The sequence below is a fragment of the Nanorana parkeri genome, unplaced genomic scaffold (assembly GCF_000935625.1).
Source record: "Nanorana parkeri isolate BGI_ZX_2015 unplaced genomic scaffold, ASM93562v1 scaffold74, whole genome shotgun sequence".
Lineage (NCBI taxonomy): Eukaryota > Metazoa > Chordata > Amphibia > Anura > Dicroglossidae > Nanorana > Nanorana parkeri.
Genome location: NW_017306342.1, coordinates 1,813,693 through 1,838,216, shown reverse-complemented (window position 1 = coordinate 1,838,216; position 24,524 = coordinate 1,813,693). Strand labels below are relative to the sequence as shown.

Genomic DNA, 24,524 nt, shown 5'->3' with positions numbered 1-24,524 from the left:
ACCCCCCCCCCCTCTTCTTGGAGTGTCTAATTACAGAAAGTGCTGGCCAAGCTCCTCTGCCCCTCCCTTCACCTTCCTACATAACCTTTTATGTAGCTGGTGGGGGAGAAGCAAAGGGGAATACCATAGAGCAGGGGTAGGAAAACTTTGACCCACATCTGGTGGAACCACAGATCCCATGAGACATTGCAATACCTGACAGCCACAGGCATGACTCCCAGAGGCAAAGGCATGATGTGATTTGAAATTTTTGCCACAGCTGGAGGGCTCAGTTTTGCCTACCCCTGCCATAAAGTGTCGCTTGAGTGGCAGCTCTGAGTCAGCTGGGGCTGCTGACATGACATCTAAGATGGCGAAACCCACCAGCGGTCTCAGGGCTTTTTGATGTCTAAACAAGGGAGGCTTCTACTGGTGAATAACATGCCAAAAATACAGAGGATTCGCATATAACCTTATGGGAAGATTGTGGTTTAAATTATTAGGCTGGTGACAGGGCTCTTTAAAGAGCAATATCAGTCAACAAGTAATCCTATCAGCGAGTTATTATTGCTGATCCAGTAAACACAACAACAATTCTAAAATCAGACAGTTTGCTCATTTTATCTTAGCTTAAAGTAATGTAATCTGCAGGAGCCAGAATTCAGAGAAAACCATATAGGGTCACTGGGAGTGTATTCCCTGAGTCTGTGGTGTGTACCTCCTTCTCCTGTGCTCCATGCCTCACTAGTCACATTCAAATTTCCATGGCAGATTTGTTTATTGCAAAGCTTCTTAGTATAACTGTTTTTATTTCAGACTTTTTATTTGTGAGGGACAGCAAAGTGCCTACAGTGGGTGTGTTTGGGGATTCCTCTTCTTCAACTCAAGCAGGGGTTCTCAGATCAGCAAATTACGGAGAACTAGTACACTGCAGCAATACCTGGATGAAACAGTTTAGTACTGCATGTATGCTAGCTGTATGCAGCTTAACACCTTCCTGATCAGCTCACATATAATGTATATGCCAAGATATGATTTAATGCCCAGCTGCTACATATAGGTGTCTATTGTTCTGTGCTGGAAGCGTGCTCACTGTGCGCTCCCAGCAAGGTGAACGAGCTGTCACTGACAACTCATGGTCACTGTTTATGATTGGAAGCCGGGGACAGTCTCTTGATCAATCATGTGATTGCTGTGATTGGATGTCACAGTGATCATATGGTAAAGAGCCAGTCCCCTGCTCCTGCCATCAAGTACCTTTTAAAGGGAAAGTGGCAAGGGTTTAAAACTTTTTTGCCTAGAGATGCTTTAAGCTGCATCCAGTGTGCTCCTAACTTTCTGTTTGTGGGGACAACACAGTGCCTGTGCAGAACTGAAATCCCAGCCTGTGGTGTCAGCCCCGTTTCCTGGACTACAGAACCCCTCATCTGATTCGCTCTGTTCCAATCCACATTGATGTCTTTACCAGCAAAACAATGCTTCTGCTTCTGCCTTGGCTCATAAGAGCCTGTCTACACACTGTGGGTATGAAAAAGAACTTCTGGGAGATGTAGATCTGGGGGTGTGCCAATAGAAACTGAGCTCCCAGCAGCTGCTCCTGAAAAAAAATGACAAAAGCCTCTGGGTGATGTCACGGGCAGTAATAAAAGCTGTTTTTTACTACAGGAAACAAGGTAAAAGAAAAAAGTAATGCTGGGGCATCATCTACAGCAGCGCTACTAAACCTTTTTTCAGCCATGGGACTCTTTATAGTATACAAAATCTTAATGCTGTGCAAAGCTTTTGAGGCACTCCTGAGGATGCCAGAAGGCACCCCATGGTGACACATTACCTTGGTAGAGAAAAGCTGATCTAGAGGGCAGAGGGAGCTTAGATTTGGGTAATGCCGTGATGTCCACTTTAAGGCCTAATAGTGAATTATGACAGGAGTGAATGAATGTAGTATGGTGTAGTATGTAGTATGGATTCACTCAGAGGTCATCTGTATCATAAAACACAAGAACTCTCAGTGCATATGATTATGTCCTATTGCTGACACTTTAATATTTCAACATCACTCCCTCTGCGGGTGTAACCCACCTCTGCGGGGACAAGAGAACAATAAAGCTCCTATAAGTCCTTTGGAAAGGTTATTTTCTCTTCCTTGTACTTTCACATTAATTCTAATAAAAGGAACAATATTACACCCAATTATAGAGAGTATACTTACTCTGAAATAGAATTGTCTTCCTTCTCATTTGTACTTTTCTGGATTTCCACGGCGTATGATTCTACGGGGTTAATGTTCCCTGATTCCCAGCAGATAAAAGCTGCATTCTCACAACTCAGGTATTTTTGTCTTTTAATGATAGGAGGGGCTGGAGCTAGAAACAAAAAATGAAGCAATTTATCCCCCTTCAAATGCATTGGACTGTCTATGACTGTTTAAAGCAGAATTCCCGGGGGAAATTATTATTAACCCTTGTAGTGGGGCTACCACCAAACTGCAAGGGTTAACTACTCGTTTTGGTCTAGGGAGGAAAATAAAAAAAGATATACTCACCCAATCCTTGGATCCGGACGGCTGTGACAGCGCTCCCTCCAGCCTGTCTCCTTCTATGCAGCAGCGTTGGAATATCCGTCAGCGTCCTCGCGTCCTATACATAGTGTATAGAACATAATGATTTCCGGGACCTTAGACCTTTGCAGCGGAGGGATAGAGAGGTGTCACGTGCCAGTCTAAAGGTGCCCATAAACCTAACCATTATAGGCAGATTTTCGTCTGCGATTGCATTTTTGTCAAGCAGGCTAGACAATTTTCGTCTAGTTGGATGAAAATTGACAGGTTAGTGGCGTTGATGTATAACAAAAATCAAAAGATGAAAACGGCACATGCTCAAACGAAAATCCGTTCTTTCGATCGACTAAAATAGGCCAGGTGGAGATGCTGACGAGCGTTAATTGTGAACTACATTGGTCTGTGCATGATGGGCTAGCTGAACAAAAATTGAACAAGGGTGAGATGTCTGGACAAAAAAAGTTGTACAATGGTTGTAAGGTGCATGGCCACCTTAAGAGCTGGCCATCTCTGAGGATCAGGTGAGTATATCTTTGTTTTTTTCCTCCCTAGACCAAAACGAGCAGGTAACCCTTGGAGTATGGGGGTAGCCTCACTGCAAGGGTTAATAATACATTTCCCTGGAGTTCCTGTTTAAATTCCTGTCTTATTATATCAGAACAGCAAAGGGGAAAAGCAGATAAACGTACGACTTAGGGCCGGTTCACACCACAAAGAGTGCGTTCCAGAGCGTTTGGCCTCTGCAACGCACCGGAACTAAAACCGGCTGACTCCTTGCATTCAGGGGCGGGAGGGGGTGTGGCGGTGCATTGAAGAGAATAGCTCCGCCCGCAGAGCAATCGCCCGCTCCCGAACGCGTGACATATTAGTGCTTGCGTTCCGGTCCAGTGCGATCTGAAATAATAGTGCATGCAGCATTTTTACAGATCACACTGGACCAGAACGCAGGCACTTGGGGGGGGGGGGGGGGGCGTGGCTGCGGTGCCATTCATTTCAACGCACCACCGCACCCCCTCCCACCCCCCAAATGCAGGGATTTGGTTTGGTGTGAACCGGCCCCTAGCCAAATGAACTTTCAACAATTGTTTCTTCTTCAGGGTCTATACTATGTGTCCTTGCCCATGCAGCCATTAAAAATGCAACTAAAGCCAAAACTTTTTTTAGATTTGGATAGAGTGGAGAGGGATTAGAAAACCTGAAAGATTTGTATTGCTGTCTGTGTCCCTGTCAGGGAGATTCACCCTCTCTATTTGTCCTGGTGACTGTTATCACCGAAAATCCCAAAATTGTGTGTTGTCATCAGAACAAAACAGTGTCTTCTAAGGGCTTGTTCACACCAAATGCAGGCCAGATCTGCATGAGTTTTTGCAGCGTTTTTTTTGCAGCGTTTTTGATGCGTTCCGAACCGTTTTTGGTTAAAAACATTTTTTTTAGTTTAAAATTGGCTTTTACTGCATTCCAGGGCTTTTGCATGTGTTTTGTATGCGTTTGCATGCGTTCCAGAGCGTTCCAGAGCAGGTAAAATAGGGCTTGCTGCAGTTTTTTTTAACATGCTCTGGAACTGAACACTGCGGTGTGAACTAGAGCCCAAAATACCATTGGAATACATTGGACGCAGTTTCGATCCGGTCTGTAACTGCTCTGCTCTGCTTCTGGAATGCGCTTGGTGTGAACAAGGCCTGATGGGGACACCAGTTCTGGTGACTCTACTGACCACTAGGGAATTCCCTAAATTTGGAATGATTTCCTTTCACTTCCTGTTGTGGCTATCGGACAGGAAGTAAAGGCAAAGCTCTCCAGGGGGTTTTAGATGGCATAAAAAAACTATCAGGGGTTATAACACTCCCTTACTCTATCCAAAACAAACAAAAAAAAAAGCTTTGGCTTTAGTCCTCATTTACACAGGCTTTACATTCCACCGCCCTCTGAAAAGTGATCCGTGGTGGATTCCTTTTCAGGGGGTGGCAGAGTAGCAGCTGCCTGGTGTTCAGGAGGCGATATCCAATGGGTGTTTCTATTGAAGTACCATTCATTTCAATTGTCATCAACATCCTTTGGATGTTTTTTTCTGGGCCACAATGTGTACAGAACTGTGCAGACACTGCATCGGGCAGCTGCAGGGCAGTAAAACTGCATATCATAGTTACATAGTTAGTCAGGTTGAAAAAAGACACAAGTCCATCAAGTTCAACCGCATGGTTTTACTGCACCCTCGCCACCCATGTAAACTAGGCCTTAGTTCTACTTTAAATGTTTAAAATAGCTGACATGCCTATTTTAAGCTTGAAATGCTAATCACATTTTCTGATATACAACACCAGAGGGAGCATTTACAAATATGTGAAATACAGTCTGACATATAGTAGCTCTAAACAAAATAGGAAACAGCAAGCAATTACAAATATGAAAGTATTCAAATTACTTTTATGTAAATTTCACCATAATAAATCTACATGTATAATCACTATAAATACATTGCTGCTGAACAGTACAGAAAAATACCTGTTACTCCTGCAGAAAAACAGTGTGCTCCATTTTACCTGCTCTGGATCTGGAAATGCATCAAAAACGCATGCAAATGCCTGGAACGCACTGAAAGCCCATGTTAAACTAAAAAAAACATATATTTTTTTTTTTTAGCCAAAAACGCGTCAAAAACGCATCTAAAAGACTAGCGTGCGTGTGCAGAAACCTGACCGGATCTGCTCTGCATTTGGTGTGAACAAGGCCTTACTGTCCCTGCAAGAATTTTCCAAGCCTGATGATGATGTCACAGAAAGTAATAAATTATATTATGTATTAAGAGATAGCATCTTGCTATTTCTTAATACATATAGAGCAAAATTATAGCTAATTTGCCTACAAACGTCAGGTGGTCATAATAATCTGCCCACTCAGTGTATATGTATTAATATATGTATATAATAAGAACGTAAATTGCATAATTTAAAGCACAATATCATTAAAAATGTCTCAATTAACCTTGTATGCATTACATACATATTACAGTTTACAACGTTTTGTCTACCATTATGATACATCTATACCATTACCTGTCACATACACTGCATTTTCACTTGCTGGGCTCTCTCCACTGGCATTTATTGCAATCACCCAGAATTCATACTGTGTGTTTGGCATCAGGTTCATTACTGTACAATATGTTTCTTTGGATCTTATCATAAATTCTGTGGACAAAAAGAAATGAATGATTGAGATATGTATTAAATAACCAAATATCAAAGTCCCACCGCTCTAATTCTATCTTCAGTCATACACACGCAACGTATGCCGGGTGCAGACTAAAGGTGCTTTCTCACCTCCCAAAAGAATCCTCGCGTATCAGTCGCACTCCACCGGTATACGTATAAAATCAACTTTATTGTGCTAATTCCAGTATAAATCCATGAGTGTACACCACCAAACAATCCCCCATGCCTTCCCCTCTTACGCGTTTCTCCACCTGGGATTAATCATAGACCTCATCACCTTGGTTAAACGCGTAACAGAAAAAGGCATGGGGGATTGTTTGGTGGTGTATACTAGGGATGCACCGATACCAAGTACAGTACTCGGTACAAGTACATGTACAGATACTTTTCAAGTTCCAAGACTAGACCAGAGAAAAATTCAAAAGTTAGGAGGCAGCTGTCATTTGTAAGGAGCACACGGGGCTCCTGGGATTTGTACATCACTGTTTTAATGTATGATTTTGTTTTTATAAACATAAATAAAAGGGATGCACAGATACCATTTTTGCAAGTACAAGTACTGATACTTGCCCAAGTACTTACAAGTACTGATACATTTTTGTTTAATGTCATGTGACAGTTTTTCTAAAACAATACAGACTAATGATTTCAGGCCACTGGTGGAGCGCCAGAGCCAGGTCCCAGCTGCAAACGCTGCAACCCTGGTAGTTCTCATGAAAATGTCAAGTATCGGCATTGGTACTCAAAGTATTGGTGCATACTCATGGATTCATACTGGAATTAACACAATAAAGTTGATTTTATACGTATACCGCTGGAGTGCGGCTGATACTTGAGGATTCTTCTGAGATATGTATTAGTTATAGGTAATATGGTGTTTTTACAAGTAATTTGTATTTAGGGTTTAAATGAAAACTTCACAGTAGGAATTATGGAGGCTGCCAATGGTGTCCTCTTGTTTTGCTGGTTACTGGCTGTCATTCTGATCCAGTGGCCTTAATCATTTCAGAGACACTGACCCAGAACAACTTTGCAGATCAGTAGTTCAAGCTTTACTCTGGCTTCAGTTTAAGCATGCTGGTTTCGAGTCAGAACTCAAAACGTTTTAAGCTGGATTCAAACTAGATGCATTGGGGCTGTGCTAGCTGCTTTTTCCAGCACAGCCCCAACGCTAGAGAAAGCAATTTGCCTTGTTTCAAATGGGCTCAGTGCTCTAAAAAAAAAAGGATAGCATGCTGTACAACTGAAGTTCAACACACAAGACTTTGTACCTCATATAAGCCTCCATGATTGGGGAAATCTGCTCAAACTATTATTTCATGTTGGATGGATGGTAGTGAATTTGGATTATGTACTTCCAAAGCCTTGGGCAGCGGTTCCCAGCTAAGCCTACTTGGGGTAAATTTAAATGGCCTGAATGGACCACTAGTTTCCCATGAGATATTCAGCATCCACACACCCCCACATAGGTACAAGCTTGTAAGTTTGCCTGATATGAAACTGCAGGTTTGTAGTAAGCTTTTTTCCTTATATTGGTTGGTGGTCAACCTGCTCTTAATATTTATTAGACGTGCGATTCGTTTCATTCCGAATCGAAATTCGGACGAAATTTCGGAAATTCGGACATTCGCATGTATCCAAATTACAAATATAATGAATGCAAACAAATCCGAATTTCCGATTCCGAAATTCGTTAGCGGTAGTCTGGACGAAATTTCATTTGTTGGACGAAATTTCGTTGCAGCAAAATTACATTAGAAATAAAATGAAAAAAATGTTTTAGTCTGCAGAAGAGGACAAACCCCCCCCAAAAAAAGTGCGTGGGGTTCCCCCAAAATCCCTACCAGGCCCTTTAGGTGTGGTAGGAATTTTAAGGGGGAACCCCAGCACCATAAAATGGGGGGAAAAAACAGAGACAATTTTTTGCTATTCCTTTAATTTAAAAAAAAATGGCTCCCTTGATGTAATCCAGCATCAATCACGATGCACGACGCCCGCCGACCCGCTGCAATACAAAAGTCCCGCCGCACGACGACCTTCCGAACCCAACGAAAACTCGCCGCAAAATGACATTCCTGCTTGAATGTAAACTGATGGTCTGTGAGGCATTCGGGAGTTCACGAATGCTATGTCGTATTTGACAGCTGAGAATGTCAAATGGGCGGAGCGAGCCGTGACGATGGATTACATCGATGGAGCCATTTTTTTATTTTTTTTCATTAAAGGAATAGACAAAAATAGTTTTTTTGGTTTTTTTCAATTACAGGATTTTATCAAAAGTCTGGACTTTTTACTAACTATTTAATTTAACCCTTTAGTGAATGGGTAGAGGTACAAGTACCCCTTATTCTTTAATTAAAGGGGTACCCTGATGCAAATAAGACCCCTTGCCCACAGACCCCCACAACCACCGGGTCAGGGTTGTGGGGAAGAGGCCCTTGTCCCCACCCTCCCAATGCCGAGGGCACGTGGCCTGGTAAGGCGCAGGGAGGGGGGGCCCTCGATCCCCCCCCCCTTTCCTGCCCTGCCGGGCCAGTGCTCAGATCAAGGGTCTGGTAGGAACCATTTTCCACATTTTTGGGGGCTGGGGTTCCCCCTGAAAATTCCTACCAGACCTAAATGGTCTGGTATGAATTGGGGGGGGAAACTCATGCTTTTTTTTCCTCTTCTGCAGACTAAAAAAAAAAAAAAAAGGTTTTTTCTAATGTCATTTCCTCCAACAAACGAAATTTCGTCCAGACTACCGCTAACAAATTTTGTCCGAATCTGAATCCCGAAACGAATTGAATTTCGGACCCGAATACAGAAAAATGAAATAACGCAAAATCCGTATCAAAACAAAACGAAACAAATGTTTTGCCAGTGTACATGTCTATTATTTATTGAACATCAGGACTGTGCCTGATAGTCTGTATACCCGGCACTTCAGCTGACTTCTGACAGCTGAAGTGCACGAAGTACTGAGCAGAGGCGTAACTAGAACCTTCAGGGCCCCGGTGCAGGAAACCATGAAGGGCCTCCCCAGCCCCCCACTGCCATGGCACCGTGTGGTTAACAGAAAGGCTGCCGAGGTGCCCAGCAAGCACGGGATCTCAGGCAGCCGCTTCAGTTAAAAAGTTCAAAAGTGCTGGTGTTCTGTCGAGAACGCTGACCCAGCATCTGCGCTTGCGCACAGACGGGATTGACGATGAAACAGACATTTATTTACAAAGTATCCGTTTGTAATGGTTAATTGTGACTGTTATTAATATGCCATCCATGGCAATAAATGATGGAGGGCATATTATTAACGGTCACAATTAATTATTTAAACTGAATACTTTGTCAATAAATCCCGGTTTCCTCGATAATACTGGTCTGTGTGCAAATTCAACTACGTCGGCGTTCTTGACAGAACAACGGTATCTGCATTTAGTATCGGGGCATTTTCACGAGTATGAGTACTGACTGGTGCATCCCTACTTAAAAATATAATGCATTGCTGGGACTTATAGTCCTTTCTTCCGCGTCTCGGCGGCCAGGGGGCAAGTCTAAGTGGAGAGTGTCCTCTCCCACACAGCAGAATGTCCTGCAGCACATTCTGCTGGACAAGTGAAAGCCTCTCCAGCCCCACACAGCTGCCAGTACATGCTGCAGGTGTCAGAGCGGTGGGGAAGGAGTGGCACTATCTGGGGCTACTACTACTACTACTACTCTGGGCCCCCCCCCCCCCAACAGGCAGAACACCAGGGCCCGGTCGCAATTGCGACCGCTCCGACCCTGGTAGTTCTGCAAGTGGTACTGAGAGCCTTAATGCTTTAGTGATCGCAGAGCAGATTAGGGAATGGATGTGTCCCGTGGATTACAGAGCAGATTGGGGACACTGTGTGCCATGGTCCCAAGACCCCCAAAGGAACAGGGGACTCAAAAACCATGGTGGGGGACAGCAGTGGCGGACCTAAGGAACAAAGGTCCCCCCCCCCAGGCTGAGGCCCTGGTGCCGGAGCACCGGCTGCACCGGCGGTAGTTCCGACACTGGGGGGCAACACAACCCAGTTGCCCAGATCACTTGTAGTTGTAGCAGCCGGCCCTGCCTGATGGCAGGAGGCCAGTGGCCCTAGCAAACAAGGGCTGAAGTGGAGAGAGGGCCTGCGCTGGATAATGCCTGGCTGGCAAAGCAGGTCTGCAATCATGGTCTAGACAGAACCACCATTCAGTCTGTGTCTGGACCACGGTCTGCCATTTAGTGACGGCTGGCATATAGCATAAAATCAGCCTGTGTCCATGTCAGAAGATCAGAGTTTAAGTAACACATCACACATTTTGCTTTACTGGCCGCAAACTCTGGAGAATAGTACACATTTCAGAGCAAGCAGAGTTGTTAACTGTGGCATAATCATTTTTGTATTTCATGTTAGGTCGGCGAGATTCAAATTATTTTTCTAGATGAGTGTTCCTCATCCTATCATGAAAACTAATAGTGACAAATATACAGTGTGTAATGAAGCAGCAGATTTAATCCCGCTCACTGATTAGGGTAGTGTTGAGAAGGGCCTGATCATAATTGCTCAACAAAGATGTGGTAGGTGCATGTAATATACTCTTTAATTCCCATGGATTTATCATTACACAGCTGTAACTTCAAAAAAGAATCTGCAGAGATTTAATTTGTGACTCATGCATCATTATTTCACCACATGGAAACTATTCCCACAAAATTGCTGTAAAACAGGACAACTTTAGCTCATAATACTTGAAAAGTACCTGTACCTAAACTCAATATTACAATACTGATAGGCTTAATGCGGTTCTAGCATCAAATCTACTACTACTGCAACTCCCTTCTCATTGTCCTACCTCCACACAGTCTACTACCCCTTTAGTCTATCATGAATTCTGCTGCCAAACTCATCCAACTCACAAACTGCCCAGTGGCTTGCCACCCCTCACTGCCAATCCCTCTTCTGACTTCCAATAGCGCAACTCATAAAATTCAAAATACTAACAACATAGAAAGCCATTCACAACTCTGCTCCCAGCTACAGCACCAACCTCATGTTGAAATATCACCCAAACTGTCCTCTCCACTCCTCCCAAGACATCCTGCTGTCTAGCTCTTTGATCACCTCCTCCCAAGCGTGCCACCACATGTTCTCCAGACAGGGGTGTGGAATTCGTATCGCCCGACGCCCGGGACATGTAGTTCCGGGCGCCGGGCAAGTGCTTTTTACACTGTTTTAGCCCTGCTACGGACAAGTAGCAAGGCTGGTTTATATTTTCTTAAATGAGCGCCGAGAACGGGGGGCGGAGACAGAGTGGGGGGCGTGGAGTAGTGACAGGCTCTGTCACCTCCCTCAGCCTCTGTCCTCAGCTGCTGCTGCTCATTCCTGTCACACACACAGGAGTTCTAGCAACAGTGCCTGCTAGAACTCCTGTGTTGGAGGGGACAGGTTGAATAAAGTGTACCTGTCACCTCCAAATGCTATCACACAGGGGATTTGTTAACCCCTGTGTAATAGCAATACAGTTGAGTTTAAAAAATAAATAGTTAAAAAAAAGTAAAAAATATTAAAAACGTAACTAAATAAAAATGTAAAAAATAAAAGGGTGATAACGTAAAAATAATAAAACAAAACAAATGAAAATTTTTTCCAAAGTAAATAAAAATTGAAAAAATGAAAACCAGCCGCACTGCCCCCATCTGCACGCAAATAAACGCGCAGTGTTTTCAACTGCGATCGTGTGCAACCGCACGGGCAGGGCTGTATTGCAGCAGGAAAACGCGCAATCTGCCTGGCACGACTGGGGTGCTATTAGAAAATAATGGCACTGACAGCACAATCGGCAGTGGTGTGCGATCCGTTACTGCCCGGTCATCATGCACGAAATCGAGCAGATGGCTGGGTGGTCACGGAATCTCACACCACCGCCGATCGTGCTGTCAGTGCCATTATTTTCTAACGGCACCCCAGTCGTGCCAGGCAGATTGCAAGTTTACCTGCTGCAATACCGCCCGGGCTATCACGGTTGAAAACACTGTGCGGTGCATGTCGTGAAAATAGGTACATCTACCTTTTTTTCAGCGATTGTCACGCAGATGTAACCCCATAAATGCGTATGCAACCGCTGTATGCAACCGCTGTATGCAACCGCACACGATCGCACGTCCCGGGATTGCCCAAGCCTGCACCAGCCCTAAAGGGTAAATTCACTTTCCCAAGTAATTTGGGAAAATGGAATTACCCGCACAAATCTCCCTCCCACTATACTTACCTTTCGGCGACCGGTCCTTTCCGTCCACCAGTACGGGTGTACTATCTGTACCTGTTCCACTTATTCTGAATTTTGCTCGCAAATAGCAAACACTCGTTGGTCAACGCGGTCACCTGATGGCACTGACCAATGAGAAGCGCTTCTTAGCACTGCTAAATACGGTTTTGGTTAAAATTATTTTTTTTGTATCAGGCCAAGTAGATTGTCATGAGGGACAAGTAGATTCGGCCCCCACTTTAGTCCTTGGACAAGTAGTTTTTTCCAGAATTTCCACACCCCTGCCAGAGCCTCTCCCATTCTCTGGAACTCCCTACCACAACCTATCCGGAGTTCTCCTACTCTGTCTGCCTTTAGGAGATTCCTGAAAACTCATGACTTCAGTGAAGCTCCTAAAACTATACATCTAATCCATCAATCAGCTCATCCCTCACAGTTATTACATTCTGTATCACTTGCACTGTTCTGGAAATTAATATACGCTCCTGCGCATAGAAATCTGCTGCGCTAAAAAGCACAGTTCTATGCTCTTTTTGTGTAATATGATTGAGCGCGCTCAGCGGTACCAAGTAAAAACAGACACCAGCTGTTCTCACGTTGGATGCTCAGTAAAAGTCCTGCCTAGTGCAACAGCGAGCACACAAAGGAATAACTGCAGGAAGTGATGGCCTAACAGCCAATCAATTCCTCAATACATTAACATAACACGGAGTCAGCCAATAAGACACATGTATACATTTGAATAGACAATAGAAAGGGGAGTATATGCTCGTGCTTGTGGAGCATACCGTGCACAGTTTCCAGCTGCTAGTTCATGGGGACTCTGTGCATACGAGTTAACAAAGAAAACCATGTGCAATGGAGTTCCCGCCAAAACACCACACAAAGGAATCAGCGTGTTAACTATGGACGCCGCTCTGATGAGACTCGAACACATACGCCGGCCGTTACCACTGGAGCAAATTCTACTCAGCATTGCTCAGTGAGCAAGGCCTAATAGGATTATACTACTGTTCACATCAATGTGAGTATATGTGCAGGGAACACGCCATATTGTTTCCATGTGCTGATCAGACACACCAAAAAGACACGAGCGTATGTTCCTAAAGGCAGATATGTATCCAAATGATACTGCGTCCTTAAAGCAAATACATCCACTCCAAACGAATAAATCTGCACATTACACAGGGGCCCTCGCCGGCATCCATACACTCGCTAAGAGGACACCGCTCCGTGATGCACATTAATCTCCCCTGGCCAACAGCCCAGCGCATAGCACATGGACCATTCGGAGGTGGAGATCTCCTTGCACAGCAGTTGCTTCTCCCCATCCACAGGAAGATATCCACACCAATGGTTTACACTCAGTGCTGATTAATCCCGGCTATGCTCCATAGAGCATAACCCAGCAAAACTGACCCTGAGAGACATGATGACAATATTCACATATACAATATACTAAAAACACATCCTAATAAAATTTCCACAACAGCACCTCCTTGTAGATTGTAAGCACTCACAAACAATCCTTCTAATCATTTTGTATAGTATTGTATTGTACTGTCTCCCTATATGTTGTAAAGCGCTGCACAAATGATTGGCGCTATATAAATCCTGTATAATAATAATAATGGCCTCTAAAGCTATTGCTGAGGAAATGCTGGTCTGGATAGCTGTATAGAAGACCAGCCCAAGCAGCATGTAGATGAAGTGTTGATGGAGGGAAAAAAGAAAAAATGACTGGTAAAACAGTTAAACATTTCTCAGTAAAGAAAAGATGTCCATTCCTAGAACACTAGCAGAAAACTGAGGCATGCTGGGAATGAGAGACGTCATACCAGGCTGGTTAATAGGGGTTTTTTTGTTTGCCAATGTCCAAATCCTCCTGTAAGTGACAGTATAACCCAAATGTCTCTGAATCCTGTGTCCCTCAATGAATATAAAAAATAAATAAATAAATTAATTTACATGAATGCAGAACTGCATGGATTGTTTGTTTAGATCTGCCTGGATTGCTGCTTGTATAGTTTTTGTTGTAAAAAGAATACAAGAACTCTTACTTGTGAATATTTCCTGCACTAACATCCAAACAATGTATGAATAGCGAGGAAAAATACAATTCATGTTGTTCAGCAGTTAATTCGAAAAACGTTACCTTGCCGATCCTCCCCTGGAGCAACATCAGATACTGGCTTATAGAAGAGGTGATAATGTTCTACCGTGTCTTCTGAGAAAAGGCTCCAGCATACACGGAGAGATGTTGCTGTGGCAGAGTTAGGTGCTTGAGGGTTAATTACAGGCGCTGAAGGCACTGCAGTATAAGGATATTAAGGATTACTGATAGAACAATTCATAAAAATCATAAATCATATTGTAAATACTACGCCATGTACAATGGTGGCAGACTGCGTGACTGCACATGATGTGATCTTCGAACCAACAGCTGAAGGTACATGATGATGACCTCTCTGGTGACTCATCTGCTGCTAATAAATTAAAGTCTACAGCAAAAAAAGACTGATGTGTGCTGATAATCAACTGTTAACCTCAAATCTACCAGAAAGTATCTGATCAAAGAGATAGATGTTGTCAGCTGTTTAATTTATAATGCAATTTAATCTACAAATCGCAGCTGAGAATGACCACAAACCAGGATAAGTTAGGCTATCTGCCAGGGGTTTCATTCCACACGTGTGTGACAGCTTGTTCAGCCATAATATGTAGCAGTGGGGAAGCTAGACGTTCTGTCACCTGGGGCAAAGGCTCAGAGTTGCTCCCAACCAAGGGAGAATTGCTCTATCCACACAACCAGTGGCACCCCTCCTAAAGCGGCACCTGGTGCACATGCCCGCTAGCCCCCTCCACTAGCTTTGGCCCAGATATGCAGGCCATATTTCTCTAAACCACAGAAGAACAAAATGATAAATCTCTACTATGATATGCACATTCCTGTGGAGGTAGCAGTAATGCAAAAGATTATAACAAAAATGTAACATAATTCTACTTCCTATTTTTTGGTTGCAAAAGGGTGCTCTGTCATGCATGTTGACTACAGCATTCACTGTCCTATGTCTTCCTCGACTCTCCAATTGGCCAACAACAGAGAGATCTGGCTCTTCTACACAGTAGCTGCACTGCCTACCCCTCTCCCCTGTCCATTCACAGAACGCTTCGGATTTTCTGAATGGGTTCACAAAATGAAAAGCATTCTGTGATTGGGCAAGAGGAGAGGAGGGCAAAGACACAATGGCTGCTGTGTAGGAGACCCGAAGGTGTAGTTTGTTGGAGCCCCAGAAGTTGCTATATCCACACTTAGTGTAACTCTAAGCTGTGAAAAGAGAGAGCTGCAGGATGTGACTTACACCTCACTGCACTTTACTATTAGTAAGCCATGGGGCCCCATACAAAATTTTGCTATCGGGCCCTGGCTTTGCAGCATGTTAGGTTTGTCAGGTGTACATACCTGGTAGAGTATTAATGGAATCCAAAAACTTTTCCACTTCAGAAACATGTAAGCTATTGTTTTCAAATTCTGCATTTGTAGAAATATTTAAATTGATGTCTGTGTTGAAGTATTTCTGGAGTCTGCAAATATTAAGAATCAATATTGTTCATCAACAGATTAGCTCAAATATGGTCAATGCAGAGTACAAAACACAGAAAGCTACCCAAAACCTTGTGTTTGTCACACCGTAATCAACTCACTCTCCCCGTTGGGCTTTGTATTATCCTTCCTTCCCCCTCTCTCTCTCTCTCTCTCTCTCTCTCTCTCTCTCTCTCTCTCTCTCTCTCTCTCTGTCTCTCTCTCTGCAGCCTTTTTTCCCCCTTCATTCCAGCGGTCTAAGGATCCAAGAGTCTTCAGGTCTAATACTGTCTATTAGAAATGAGAACGCCAACGGACATCCCACATTCTCGAAGCAGAGGGGGAGAGATGTTAGCAGTCACTGTTGCAGGATTGAGGATCAGGCGAGTATTTCTTCTTAATTTTAAACCCTAGAGAAAAATGAGCAGTTAACCCTTGCAGGACGGTGGGTAGCTCCACTGTAAGGTTTAAGTTTTTATATGCCTGGAGTTCTTCTTTAAGATGTGAATCTAAATTTATACTGAAATAAATCATAGTTGTTGATTAATGTTCACCAGTTAATACCCCTGTACCGAGGTATAGATTCCAATGTATAGATATGTGCGGCATTACTGTGGAATGTATACAGTAGACTCCAGAGATAGAGACATCATCCTGCCCCTGTACAAAGCATTAGTAAGACCTCATCTGGAATGTGCAGTTCAGTTTTGGGTACCAGTTCACAATAGGATGTTGTGGAACTGGTGAAAGTGCAGCGAAGGGCGACTAAACTTATAAGAGGCATGGAGGAGCTCAGCTATGAGGAAAGATTAACTGACCTGAATTTCTTCTCTCTGGGGAAGAGGTGATTAAGGGGGGACATGATCACCATGTATAAATACATAAATGGTCCATATAGTGAGCTTGGTGCCAAATTGTTCACCTTAAGGTCACAGGACAAGGGGGCACTCTATGCGTCTGGAGGAAAAGAGGTTTAACCTTTGCATATGGAAAGGATTCTTCATTGTTGGAGCTGTGAAAATGTGGAATAGACTCCCCCAGGAGCTAGTTCTAGCGAGCTCAGTTAACTGTTTAAACAAATCTGTATGTATTCCTAAATGCACAGAATACAACTGGATATTGAGTTCTTATAGGTATATTAAACACCAGAGATTGTTGATCCAGGGAATATACAATTGCCTTATGGGATCAGAAACGATGTTTTGCCCCTGTTGGAGCAAATTGAACCAACACATATACACATGCACAATCACACACAGACACACAAAGGTTGAACTTGATGGACCTGTGTCTTTATTCACCCTCAAATACTATGTAACTATGTAACCATGCTTTATAGGGTTTTTTGCCTTCCTCTGGATCAGTTGTGGGTACCTGTGGGCATAGCATTCTGTTTTAGGAGCTTTTTGTTTTGATTTTTTTTCTTCTCTCTGCATGTTGAACTCAATGGATTTGGGTCTTTTTTCAACCCGACTATGTAACTATGTAACTGTTTCATCTTTGTGTGTTCTGAATTTTGATACTGTTCTTTTAGAAAGCTGTCAAGTATGAAAATAAAGAATTCTAACAAAAATAATAATCATTACCTGTTGGCTGTGTCAAGTGCATTCTGCAGGATAGAAAGAAAACAGAAAAAGGATTACATACTCAGCAATGATCAAGGACATAAACCATTTTTAAGAACAAAAGTAAACAGCTGTTAAAAAGCGATATGAGGCAAAATAAACTAATCAATGAAAACTAATGCTATCTACTTTAAAGAAGACCTGTCATGAATTCCATCTGAACGTATGATACAGGAATGGTTAAACAGAGGTAGTTACTGTCAGAGAAAACCATATGGCAAAACCAATCAGTAAATCCAGCGATATAAGTAGACAAAATAATATGCGGCTTGGTGATTAGCACTTCTGCCTTGCCGCACTGGGGTCCCCGCTTTGAATCTTGACCATGACACTATCTGCCTGGAGTTTGGTTACCTCCAGTTTCCTCCCACACTCCAAAGACATAATGCCATAATGCTGTATTTTCTGAGAATTGCAATAGGGGGATCACCCTCAGTTTGGAGATTTCTTTTTACTTCCTGGTTTATCTGCATGACAGGAAGTGAAGGGAATTCTTTTAAATGGGACACAGGGCTTTTAACCACCAGTTTGAAAAAAGACTTGGCTTTACATATACTTTAGAGAAAAAAAATGATAAAGGTTCTAACTCTTCCATACTTTACTAAAGAAAAGTGGTTTTGTCACCACTGGAGAGATGTCTATTTCATGCCCAGGACAAGAAGTGATCAATAATATCGCTAATGGGGACACGCAGAGGAATAAAAACCTGCCAGAATTTCTAACCTTGAAATATTGGTCAATTTAGCACTCACTCATACTCCCTGCTCTGTCTTTGTACAAGGTCTTCAATAAAGGTTTACTGAAATGTGTTTATATTTACAGGGTTATTCACGAAAGGATGAAGAGTTTGGAGAAGGCAGGAGAAGTGAACAATATAGGACAACACAGCTGAACTGGAAAGTGAGCTGAATTGGAGAATATTTCCAAATCAGCTATGTTGTCCTAGACTAGGGGTGCCCACAATTTTTTGTGTTGAGATCTACTTTTCAAATGACGAGCTACATGAGATCTACCAACGAAAAAAAAACCTCCCTCGCTCTCTCTCTCCTGGATGTCTCTACTCTCTCTCCTGGCTGTCTCTCCTCTCTCTCCTGGCTGTCTCTCCTCTCTCTCCCCTGGCTGTCTCTCCTTGCTCATCCTCCTGGCTGTTATTCCTCTCTCTCCTGCCTGTCTCTCTTCACTCTCTTCTCTTGGCTGTCTCTCCTTGCTCTCTCTCCTGGCTCACCTTGCTGTATTTCGCAAACAGTGCAGTGCAACAGGCTGTGTAAACTAATATTCTTTGATGTAATACATAGCACTTCAACCACCAGTATACACCAGAAAGGTGTCAGGGAACTTGGCCCAGCACACTCAGGCTAATAGGTAATCATGTGTGCACAGCTAAATAAATATACCAAAATGTAATAAAGGGGCCTCCATTCACACCCTTCCTGATCTACCAGCATCAGCTTTGAGAGCTACTGGTAGATCACGATCTACCTAATGGGCACCCCTGTCCTAGATTGTTCACTTCTCCTGCCTTCTCCAAACTCTTCACCCTTTTGTGAATAACTATGTTAGTGTCACTGCTCTCACCTTCACAAACTCCAGTTTGTCATTCTCTATAAATAATTTCTGTATAGTCTCCATTAAACCTTTAGAGGTGTCAAGACTTTTTCCACATTTCACCAACTGCTCAAATAATGATTCCAGCTTCAGTTTCTTTTCACCGCCCAGAACTTGTAGTTTTTCTTCATGCTTCATTGCAATTGTGTCCATTACTTCAGTACAATGCATCTCAAAGTTCTGTTCTTGTCGCCCAAAATTCTCCTAAAAGTTGAAAAATATAATGGAATAATTTCAGTGAAAGGATTTCAATAGCCAAGTGAAGTTTCCTCTCCCAGCAGAGAGCAGTGACTGTCCGTCACCGCTCCCTGCTATATGCTGAGAGGTGGGTCACCGGAGCACTTTAGTATATGTCCTCCTGTGACCCTGAAAAGAACTATGGCCAAAAAAGGTTGCCCTTTTAAGTAATTTTCTGGCCTAAAATGTGGAATATAACATGGGTACAAAAAATGAAAAAAAGGCCTCAGTCATGAAGGGCTTAAGAAGACTATGGGAAATCACAATGCACCCGTTATGTCAATGTAAGTCCTTGTGGCATGGGCTCCATCTGTAATTATACCTGTATCATTTATGAACGAATGTCATCAGCATATTGCAATCTTCTCATAAAAACAGACTTTTAGAAAAGATTCAGTAATTAAAGGGTATTCCTGGTCAAAAACTAAAACTAAATACAGTATGTATTTCTATATTGAATTTCCATAAGGTCTATTCCACACCTAATAACCATATCCATCTATAAGTTTGTAAACTTACTTTTTCAAGACATCCATAGGATGTACTCCCTCAATGCACTGACACAATTTCACTCAGCCCTGTGAATATGCACTTCCTTGTGTCACAACTCAGAGTCTGTCTACTATACCAGTGCTTCCTAAAGTGTGGATCGCGACCCCATATGGGGTCCCACAAGTGAACAGGGGGGTCGCGATCTGAATCCCGGCCAGGACCGCCATCAGGGGGGTATTGCCGGTACAAGCAAGATTTTTTTTATTTTCGTTTAATGTGCAGTGTAGTGTACTTGTTAGGGTCGTGGGCCCCCCCCCCTGTGCATTTGGTACCTTCCCCGGCACGTGTGCGCAGGAAGGGTTTTTTTCCCCATTGACGGAGCTTTCTTCAACCCAGCAGAAGTGGAGCACAGCTGCTGGAGGTAAAGGTAAGGAGGGAGAGGGGAGGGGTGGTAGTAGTAGTAGTTGGTAATGACAAACACCGACCGTCCGTCCACGGCGGGGGAGGGGGGGATGGGGAGTTGAGGAGTTGAGGAGAGGATTAGTAGGAGAGACACAGACCAACATGGGGGGTGGGGGGGAGAGAATCACTGATCGACGCTAGTGGGGGTAAGAGGAGAGAGACACTGACCGACGTTAGGGGAGGGGTAAACATCGACCGACGCTGGGGGGAAAGAGGGGAGAGACACCGTCCGAAGCTGGGGTCTTGTAAAAATTTCCTCGGCCAAAAAGGGGTCACGAGTGGAGAAAGTTTAAGAAGCCCTGTACTATACTGCAACTCAACGTCTGAACAATATAACATTATCATTGTTTGCTGGAAACAATGTAGTCTTTAGAAATCGAGATTGTACTACAAAAAGCAGCAGGGAAAGAGATACAAAGCACACTGGGAATCCAGGAAGTTGTGGAAAGTGATGGGCATACAGAAGGCAGCACTCACTACATAAAAGGGATTTTTTTCAAGTAAGCTTTGATTGCATTATCCAAAACAGAATGTATTCCTATTACAGTGCTGATGTTATAAGAGGATAGTGTACGCTGGGACATTACAACTCCTTTAAGTCTTACGTGTCGCTAACAAATCCCCTCTTAATTATAGTTTAGGAATAATGGTGGGTTTGTCCGAAACATGGAATCCTGACTCCCTTGATTAACATTGCCATAGTGAGATTGGGTTTTGCTGTTTTGCAATTGGCTTTATAGCCATCACAACAGTTCAATCGACAACATAAGCAAATGTCAGAATATAACGTGCACCTGTTTTATGAGATATCTTAGGATCAAATGTGCAGGCGGGTGAACAAATTCTTCTCAACAACATGAGTATAGATAATCACCTCTATTGTGATATATATCTCTTCCAGGTGACCAGCAAAGTTCTCCATCTGAGAAATCTGTTCTTCCAGTTTGCACATGTTTTTGTGTACATCTTCCTAAAAACAAAAGTAAACAATCTCTTAAAGTAGCATTGAACTCTATTACTCCAATAATGAAATCAGAGATCAAACATATGAACATTGCCCAGCAGTATTTCTTTAAATGTCTGTCCAGTTACTTACCATCATTATATTTCAAAACAGCTCCAAGTCTCTCGCATCGACTTCCCTGAACTTCCTGTAAAGTACAAAATCACAAGGGACAAAGCAGTCCCCAGCAACTGTCCATCTACTAGCCGGAAGGAGTCACACACAGCTTACTAGCACAGACAACGGTGGCTCCATAGGACCTTGTAAGGGAAAGGACCCACCCTAAAACAGGATATCAGTATTCAGGACCAGTGCTCAGGGGACCAGCTGATTCTGCAGGAAACTAAAATGTTTAAACATTGATAAGCAGCACCGTTTGTAAGAAATGTCATTAGCATTTGAAATAGCTTCAAACAAGGAATGCACCAGGAAGCAATCCACAACTAAACACCGATAAAGGCGCTTAAAATGTTTAAACTTAATCGGCTGTGTGAGGTTCCACGCTCGTTGGGGACCTCGGCAGCCTTCCTGTGAACCAAGGCACCTGTTTACAGCACCAGCCGCACATCTGCTCCTCCTTCCCAGGGAACCGTGCTTTCACTGCCTGCACCCGCCCGCGAGACCCTCCAGACATCTGGTAAGACCCTGCACAGCTCACCTGAGACCCCGCACAGCCCTTTTGAGACCCCACACAGCCCCCCTGAAAACCCGCACAGCCCACTTGAGACCCCGCACAGCCCTCCTGAGGCCCTGCACAGCCCACCTGAGACCCTGCACAGCTCACCGGAGACACTGCACAGCCCTCTTGAGACCCTGGAGACATCAGGCGGCCACCCTGGAGCAACACAGAGTATGTAGCTTTGTATTATTCTGCATTGCTGTATAATGTATTGCTGGGATTGGTAGTCCTGTTGCTAAGCCCAATACCTATGAGCTGTGGCATTAGACAGTTGAATTACTTGCTGAGTTTTTACCCCTGGGCAGGGACAGGGTCTAAAACATTTGTAAACCCAAAAACAAATATGTATACACAGGGAATAACCGAATAACAATATAGTTTCCACAGCTTCATGTAGGTCACAGGTGCACTACATTGGTACACAGTAAATAGGAACCTGTCAGTGTAGAAATATTGAAGGTCATTACTGATTTGTTTTTGGAGGGAAATAATCCAGGGCTGTCATCCTTATCCTTGCTTTACTACTGAATTAGTTATGTGCAGCTCCTGGATGCTTGTTTCAGGTCAGTGTCTCAGCAAGTGAAGAAGTAAAGATAAACCTGACAGGCCTTGAGCATGCACCTCCAAAAAGATGACAGAAATGGAAGCTTCCATATTTATATTCGGTGCTTAGTTAATGGGAATATAAATATGGAAGCTTCCATTTCTGTCATCTTTAACTTAAGTACTGGTTCAGGCAACAAAATAGCTTCCTCAGCTATATTGTTGCCTGAACCAGTACTTAAGTTACCCGTTGGTAATCAGCAACATCCCTGAATGAAAGGATCTTTGCTTTTCACACTTCTGATAACTCTGGCTCATAGGGAGCTAATAGAGGATGTTTACTTTGCTCCTTGTCACAAGTCCTCACTTTATTTTGTGAATTTTATTTTACCAAATCAAGAAGCTAATTCCAAAATATCACAATTAAATTTTAACTTGTATGTATAACTATACTTCACATGAGCAGTAGCTCATGCTGCTTAGTGTAGTTAGATATCTGTCCTTATCTCCATAGTAGAGAGTTAGGAATTGCTTACTGTACCTTGATGTCTTCTACAGCAGAAGCTATTTCTTTGACACTGTGGTACTTGTGTATGCCAAAAGGTTTGTCAAAAGCTCTAATGGGGATTTTGCATTCGAAACAGAAAACATCAGGAGGATCCTCAGTTTTCTTACTAACATCAGTGGGAGAGTTTTGGTTCTCCTGAGAACCTGAAACTCGTACATTGTTTTCTTGGTTAGTGTTTGTACAGTCAGAGGGTTCTTCTTTCGGTACACAATCTCCTCTCTCACTTCGTGGAGGTTGGGTATGCGACTGTGAAGTTTCATCTATATAGCGATCGTTATGGGGGGAATGTTTGGCTTCAATACTTTCTTCTTCATCTTCAGGATTGTTGCCTTTTCCATCAGACTCTTGTATGGCAGCTTTGATTTGTTTACTCTTTAAAGAGTTATCTGGGAGGTTAAAGGGTTTGTCTTCATTAGGATAGATTTCAGTTAGTTTATTTTGCTTGGGTAATGGTAGGGGTTCTTTTGTACTTCTAACATTATGTTGTGGTAGGATGTGTTTGGATGGGTGTGCTATTATCACTGGATCCACTGTGGAGTCCTTTTCATCATCAGACAAGCCATACAGCTTTGCCAGTTCATCCACTTCTTTTTGTATATCTGTCTGGATCTGTTCACCACCAGAAGTTGGTTCTTGCGCTGCTTCATGCTGTTGCTCTTCTTCCTCCTCTCTTGCTTTTTCTCGAAAGAGTTCCACTGTTCCCCGTGAGTCATAGAAATCTTTGTGATAGAAAGTAAAGCTGCCCTCTTCCTCAGGCTCAGTTTCTTCTTCTATAGATTCAAGCTGATCTTCTGCCTCAGCTAGAGCCGTGAAAATGTCATCTGGACCTATGGCTTCAAATTCCTCTACTGTGTCATTCTCCATCGCGCTGTGTGTAAATATTAAATTTCAGAGCCATTTGATGGTTTTTAAAGAAAAAAAAAACAAGAAGAATATTGTTAGAGTTATTAGGGTTAATTATAAATAACTGTGCTAGGTAATTAATATTTGCAGTAAAAGGCATTAGTAATGAGTTATTGTATTTGGTGCTTCTTGTTTGCAGGCTGCACACATTCAAACACTGATTTATTTAGTGTGACGGAATACATTATCAGCATGAATATAAAATAATGTTTTACAATACATTATTGAGAAGCATCACTGTCTATATTTGTAGCTCCAGCATCCCCAGGGACCATTAAAGTCTGTGTAAGTAAATCAAGCTTTCCTCAGAGTTTTCCTGGCTGCAAGTTATACAGAGATGACCATGCTGTAATAATTTACCATCTTGTATGTCATGGTATTGAATAGTGATGAGAACTGTCAACTCAGATCACACAAACTGGAGCAAGAAAAAGAAAACCTTAACTCTAGTATTTATGAATTAGGTTGGACATGTTCAGAATGGGTAATCTGGTGTTTGCTTAGCATTCTCTGCAGGTATTTTGACTCAATCAAGTAGCCCTGAAAATCTAAAACAAATGGGCCTTATGCTAGGTTGACAGACAGCAGCAAAGAAATAGCCCATGCATGGGATATTCACTATAATGATACCAACACTTGATTAAATGTTAATACAACATCATTTGAGCAATAACTCCATATACTGTGAAAACGGGTCATTTGTGTCATCAGGTGCATACATAAAAATAAAGTGGCCATTAGGCAATCTCTTCCAGTCATTATCTTAGCCTTGCCTAATTCATCAAAGGACTGGACATAGTCAGTCTGCATACACTGATCTACTCTGA

The 24,524-nt window shown here is 43.0% G+C and overlaps 1 protein-coding gene across 1 annotated transcript in view; it reads right to left on the bottom strand.

The window, feature by feature from the left end:
- Positions 1-23,658, bottom strand: part of FSD2 (fibronectin type III and SPRY domain containing 2) — a 31,798-nt gene extending 8,140 nt beyond the window's left edge. Inside the window, exons 1-8 of the mRNA XM_018576683.1 lie at positions 22,768-23,658; positions 20,876-20,971; positions 18,781-19,014; positions 17,167-17,189; positions 15,461-15,582; positions 14,153-14,308; positions 5,590-5,724; positions 2,189-2,342 (exon numbers count right to left, since the gene is read on the bottom strand). Coding sequence (XP_018432185.1) covers positions 2,189-2,342; positions 5,590-5,724; positions 14,153-14,308; positions 15,461-15,582; positions 17,167-17,189; positions 18,781-19,014; positions 20,876-20,971; positions 22,768-23,658 — 1,811 coding nt within the window. The remainder of the gene's footprint in view (positions 1-2,188; positions 2,343-5,589; positions 5,725-14,152; positions 14,309-15,460; positions 15,583-17,166; positions 17,190-18,780; positions 19,015-20,875; positions 20,972-22,767) is intronic.
- Between the last annotated feature and the right edge of the window lie 866 nt (positions 23,659-24,524).